The sequence below is a fragment of a genome, unplaced genomic scaffold (genome assembly GCF_019419815.1).
Source record: "Pyrus x bretschneideri cultivar Hongxiangsu unplaced genomic scaffold, Pyrus_bretschneideri_v1 Contig133, whole genome shotgun sequence".
Classification (NCBI taxonomy): domain Eukaryota; kingdom Viridiplantae; phylum Streptophyta; class Magnoliopsida; order Rosales; family Rosaceae; genus Pyrus; species Pyrus x bretschneideri.
The window spans coordinates 61896-68653 of record NW_025999428.1 but is presented as its reverse complement, the minus strand read 5'-3'; the positions used below and the strand labels follow the sequence as shown (position 1 = coordinate 68653).

The following is a 6758-nucleotide window of genomic DNA, read 5'->3' as shown; positions in this document are numbered from 1 at the left end:
GTCACTGGTTCTCGCGTCTAAGTAGTAGCATTCCATTCATGAGATCATATCTAAACATGCTTATTAACTCCAGAAATTGCTTTCTTTGTGATACATATATGTGAGTGTTCGTTTTCATGTTTACATCAATCTTCTCACATATGACTAGATTAGGGTGTGTAGTTAGAAAATCTGAGTGAAAATTGAGTGCATATCTTGTAAGGAATTGAGCAAATTCTCTAAAGCATGTTACTACATTCAAAACATGGTTTTAAATGCTTAATTGTGAACTAGTATGTGGTGACTATGAGTAAGAATGTACTTAAGTGTGAAGATGACTAAAATCTGTGGAGATAACGAATTTTAACATGTCATGTGCATTGGAAATCCCTGAGGCAACGTTGGAAGGTTTAGATTGTCTTTTGTTTGTTTTGTTTCGTTTCGTTTTGTTTAGTTTGTTTGTTTTGCTCGAGGACTAGCAAAAGCTAAGTGTGGGGAATTTGATAGGAGCATATTTATGCGACTTAATTGGCCTGTTCTCGTGCATTTACGTTGTGTTTCTTTAGTTATTTTAGTCCTTTGTGCCATTTTCGTGTGTTTCTAGGTTCATATGGCTAAGGAAGCAAAAAGGTGCAATTTGGAGCATTTTGGAGCAAAATTGGGCTTAGAATGGATAGCTTATGCTTGGAGCCAAAGTGTTGGACGAAATTGAAGCCTTGTATGCACTTTAGGACATAAAACAAAGGGCCTAGCCCAATCAAACAAAGCCTTAGAACCAGAAATTCCCATACACACACAAATTCATCCCTTGCCGTGCCTTCCCTTTCCACTTTCCAGCCTTCCTACTCCTTCATTTCAGCCACACTTCCACATGCATTCATCATCATTCACCATAATCATTCCCTCACATGCTTTCCCAACAAAGAATTCAGCCAACACATGCACCCATCACCCAAAACAATTCATTGCCGTGCACCCCCCCTTGCAATTCCAGCTTTCCACCAACCAACCTAGCTGCCATTCCACATGCATTCCCTCTTTAATCATTCCCTCCTAGCTGTCATATTCCCTCTTTTAATCATTCATCCATCTATAAATAAGCATCCATTGCAGCCACAAAGGGCATTCAATTCCACACCTCCATTCATACACACTTCAACACAAAAACACATCCTGAAACTTCCTTGCCGTGCCTCCCCATTCCATTTCCAGCATTCTTCTCTTTTATTTCCACCACTCCCCAACCCTCCAAAACACTATCCAACCATTCCTCCATACAAACACCAATCCAAAACCTATCCTTAGACCTTGTGCCGCAACAAAGAGGAGGAGAAGGGCCTAAACGTTCATACAATTCAAGTTTGAGTTGTTGGAATTTTCAGGTGTTTTCTTTTCCTTGATTTCAATGATTAAATTTACGTATCTTTGTTTTGTACGTATGAGGAACTAAACCCCCCATAGCTAGGGGGTGATTCGAAACTATGTTTACGCTTGCAATATGAATTGATTACCTTTGGTTGGAATTTCATGAGTTGTGGATTCAATTTGTTTAACTATTTGATTGATAACCTATTTATGTATGTTTATTGAGAGTGCACGCTTAATTATCAAGCATGAATATGACGCTAAAATATAAGTGAGTTTCACCTAATAGTTATGAACTTATATTCACAAGTAGTGGAGGTTGCTTATAAACAATCGCGTTAAGTAAATTCTTGGCATAAGTTTCATGCAATTCATAGTAACGAATGCCTCGTCAACACTTATAGTTTTCATGATGCTTAATGATTCTTGCTTGTATCTCTATTATGCAATTCATGTAGGGAACTTGTGGGGAATGCTTTGGGTTGTCGCATGCAATCATCCAATTCATTAACTTAAGGAAAACTTGACGGTTAATTTAAGCGGACCTAATTAACCCGGGGTGTTGAGTTTCATAATTCATCGAAAGACCAACCGAAAATCATCTTGTATGCAAGTGTAACATGTGTGGAGAAGAACCTTCTAGCTAGCATTCATCCATATTTTCATCACATTCATATTTACATTTTGCCCTTAATTACAATCTGTGCATTTTAGTTTAATTTTGTCAAAACCTCAATCCCCCCCCCCATATTTTGTTTAGTCTTAATCTATCTTATTTTGTGTTTTTAAGTATTTGGAGTCTTGTGGACTTATTTTGAGTTTTCGTTAAGTGAATTAAGTGTTTAAAGATTAGTTTTATTTATTTGAGTCAAGTGCTTAGCACCCCTAGTTAATCCCCGATTAGAACGATCCCTACTTACATCATTACTACAATTGTCACAAATAGGGTTTAATTTATGTGTCACATTTGTAACGCATCATTGCTTACCGAAGAATGCCATTTGGGTTGTGCAATGCTCTAGCTACACTTCAATGTTGCATGATGAGTATATTTTCTGATATGGTTAAGCGTTTTTTGGAGGTTTTCATGGATGACTTCTCTGTTTTCGGGTCTTCATTTGAGGAGTATTTATATCATTTATCTCTTGTTCTTAAAAGATGTGAGCAGACCAATCTTGTATTAAACTAGGAAAAGTGCCATTTCATGGTCACTTGAGGAATTGTTCTTGGCCATGTGATTTCCAGTAAAGGTATTGAAGTAGACAAGGCAAAGGTTGATTTGATTGCTGGCCTTCCTTCTCCGAAATCGGTAAAAGCTATTCGATCTTTTCTAGGCCACGTGGGATTTTATAGAAGGTTTATTAAAGATTTTAGCAAATTTTCTTGACCTCTCTGCAGTTTACTTGCCAAGGACATTGCGTTTATCTTTGATGATGATTGTATGGAAGCTTTCACTAAGCTTAAGCATCTATTGACGTCTGCACCAATTATTCAGCCTCCGGATTGGTCTCAGGCCTTCGAACTTATGTGTGATGCATCCGATTTTGCTGTTGGTGCTGTTTTAGGAGAGCGATTGAACAAGCTTCCATCAGTCATTTATTATGCCAGTCGAACTTTGACCGATGCTTAAATTAATTACTTTACTATAGAGAAAGAGTTGTTGGCTGTGGTCTTTCCATTAGATAAGTTTCGTTCATATCTAATTGGTTCCAAAGTCATAATTTACACTAATCATTCCGCCGTGAAGCATCTGATGTCCAAGAAAGATGCAAAACCTCGTTTGATCCGCTGGGTGTTGTTGTTACAAGAATTCAACGTTGAAATTAGAGACAAGAAGGGTTCTGAAAATGTAGTTGCAAATCATTTGTCTCGAATTATTACAGGCAATGTTAATGATCAAGTTTCATTAAATGAATCTTTTCCGGACAAGCATTTATTTTCAATTTCGCAGTTACCTTGGTACGTTGATATAGTTAACTATCTTGCAACTAGTGCAATTCCTAAAAAATGGAATAAGCAAGATCGATCCAAGTTTTTATCAGAGGTTAAGCACTTCTTTTGGGATGACCCTTATCTTTTCAAGTATTGTTCTGACCAAGTAATTCGAAGATGCATCCCTGATCATGAGGTTCAAAGCATTCTCTCTTTTTGCCATAGTCATGCTTGTGGTGGGCATTTTGGTGCCAAAAGACAGCAGCAAAAGTTCTTCAATCGGGTTTCTATTGGCCTCTTATTTTTTGTGATTCTTATGTAAATTGCTCTTCATGTGACCTTTGCCAACGAATGGGAAATATCTCTCATCCGAACATGATGCCCTTAAGCAATATTCTTGTTGTTGAATTATTTGATGTGTGGGACATTGATTTTATGGGGCCATGTCCTCCATCCTTTGGCAATCTTTACATTTTAGTGGTTGTTAATTACGTGTCAAAATGGATTGAGGCGGTTGCAACCAAAACAAATGATCATGCTGTTGTGGTTCGGTTCCTTAAAGCTAATATTTTCTCTCGGTTTGGCACTCCTCGAGCTATAATTAGTGATGGTGGTACTCATTTCTGCAATAAGCCATTCGAATCATTGATGAAGAGTATTCAATAACTCATAAAGTTGCCACACCTTATCATCCTCAAACCAGTGGACAGGTTGAAGTTTCTAATTGCGAGATTAAACAAATTTTAGAGAAAACTGTTGTCCAGATCGTAAGGATTGGTCTCAAAGGTTGGATGATGCACTTTGGGCTTATCGAATTGCTTTCAAAACTCCTATTGGCATGTCTCCATATAGGCTTGTTTATTGGAAAGCTTGTCACCTACCCGTTGAGCTGGAACATCGTGCATATTGGGCTATCAAAACCTTCAACTTCGACATGAACAAGGCTGGTTCTCAGAGGCAGTTACAACATAGTGAACTGGAAGAGCTTCGTAATGATTCATATGAAAATGTTAAGATTTACAAAGATATGACTAAGTTGTACCATGACAAATCTATTCTTTGCAAGTCTTTCACACCTGATCAGAAAGTGTTGTTGTATAATTCTCGCTTGTGTCTCTTTCCAGGGAAATTACACTCTTGGTGGTATGGACCTTTCGTTGTGCTAAAGGTGTTTGAGCATGGCGCTGTGGAGATTAAAAATCCTACCGATGGTACTATTTTCAAAGTGAAAGGTCAGAGGTCAAAGCCATACTTCGATTGTTGGAACTTGAGTTTTATGTGGGACTCCAAGTCCCATGTCGCCCAAACAGCCTTATAACTTCTTTATAAGTGAGTTCACTCACTTATAGTTTGAAATGAATTGGGCCAAAGCCATGGACCTTGGGCCTTAGACATGGAGGGTTTGGGTGTATATATTAAATGTCAAAGATGGGCCTCGAGCTTTGGGGCTCTTGGGCTCGGATGGACGAAAAACACAAGTTACGTTTTTGATTTTTTGGATTCAGTTTTTTCTGAAAGGATAAAACCGATTGAACAGTTACATTCAGTTTTTAAAAAAAAAAAAAAACTGATAAGCATGAACGGTTGTATTTGTTCAAATTATGCCATTATATATATGGCAATAAAATTAGAAACTGGATCATCAATTTCATTTTCCTTCTCCATATTTCACAGAGAAACGCTCAATCAATTCGCCAAGAATCCAAGTTTGTGTGTAAGAACTTGGATTAGATAGTTGTATCCTGCAAGATAGACGTCCATTTGAACTACTGCACTGGTGTAGGGGCGTATTTCTGTCTTAGGAGATTGCTACTGCAAGCCTCTATCTTCCTAACCAAGTCAGTGTTTTGTGGTTTATTAATTCAGTTTTATTAATTATTTATATTGTGAGATATATACATTGTATCCTTGTGAATTTTCTATTCGAAATAAACCGTGCAATTGTTGTATAATAAATACTTGACATTTGATTGGTTTTTAACACTTCGAACCTCCAACCGAGCTTGCCTTTGTCAAAATTCTCTTGACTGATCCATTCTATATGAAGTGATTCCTTGTCTTGTCTAGCCCAATTTCTTTTACTTCCATTTTTTTTTCTTTCAAAGTTTTATTTTTTGTTAGTTTTTCCATTAGGTTGCTTATCTGCTGTTGTTTGCTTACTGTAGTCAGTTATGTTTTTGCAGATTTTGGTTGATATTAGACTCTGATCGTGGAGTTGATGTAATGTGTTTGGTGGTCTCAAGTTACGACAAGGAGCTGCATTTCCAAACAGGGAAGTTCCCTGACTTTTTTTATTTTTTTTCTTCTCTTTGTTTTATACTCCTATTCCATATTTCTTTGTGTCCCAATTACATTGCATTTCTTTACTTTTAACATTGAGGACAATATTCGATTCACGTTTGGGAATAGGGTATTTTAATTTCGTCTTTTAAAAGTTGAAATTGTGACATCCTGTTCCGAGTTTATAAAAACGTACGTGTGAATTGACCTTTTTACCCCTAGTACGTTACATTTACGTTTAGTGTTGTTTTGTGTGGTGTGGTATGTGTTGGACCACACACACATCCTGTCATTTTCCCTCTCCCTCTGCCTTTCCCTGATTCCCTCTCCCGTGTCTCTTCACTGTCTCTCTCTCTCTCTCCCCGAGCTCCACTCTTCTTCTTCTTCCTTCAAACACACACGGCCAAACCTCAAAGTCACCCAAACCATCACTCTCCGAGGAAACCAACTACACCATTGAACTCGTGAAGCTTGTACGAGTGCAACCATACCATTTTCAGGTGAGAAATCCTTCATTTTCATGTCGATTCGAGGTAGTCCGATTTAGGTACTATTCATGCAAACTTAATCTCGCATGTTTTTGGGATTTTGAAGCTTGTAGATGTCTTAGTGAGGTCCCAAGGAGCCTCGGAGTGCTTCGTTGGACAAATTTGGACGTCGGGATAGCTTGGTTCAAAGTTGGCCGGAGCTTTCGAGGCTTTTTCCGGCGAATCCACGGCGAGTTAGGGGTAAAGTAAGGTATGGATGTGTTCGTCTCGTCAATACCTTCATTTTGATATAAAGAACGTCGAAAATGATTAAGAAATGAAGAAGTTATGACACTTTGAAATTTACCCAGAAATTCCGGCAAAACACCCACCTCCGGCGAAACCAGTCCGGCGACGCGAGGAAGAAGACGCGCGCGTGGGTAGCGCGTGTACAGGGCGCGTGGGGGCGCGTGAGAGCTCCAAATTGAGTTCTGAAAATTGTCACGCGTTCGTGACGTCGTGTAGATCACCGTGGTATATTCACACACCCAAATCGAGCAACGTATGAGAAAGTTATTGACGAATGTTTGGTGTATGTGCGTTAAATAACGTCGATTTGGTTACTTTTTGTATAGGTGAAAAATTATACAGAAGAAGAATGTAACCAATCTAGGGGAGGCTCAGGGACCTACGAGACGTCGATGTGATCTGTGAGTGGGCAGTTACTTTTCAGTA

The 6758-nt window shown here is 38.5% G+C and overlaps 1 protein-coding gene across 1 annotated transcript; it reads left to right on the top strand.

Moving 5' to 3' along the window:
• Positions 1 to 3651: 3651 nt before the first annotated feature.
• On the top strand, positions 3652 to 4594 carry LOC125475089. The gene is made up of 2 exons (XM_048579433.1): positions 3652 to 3889; positions 4041 to 4594. The coding sequence occupies exons 1-2, from the start codon at positions 3652 to 3654 to the stop codon at positions 4592 to 4594; spliced, it is 792 nt and encodes a 263-aa protein (XP_048435390.1).
• Positions 4595 to 6758: the final 2164 nt, after the last annotated feature.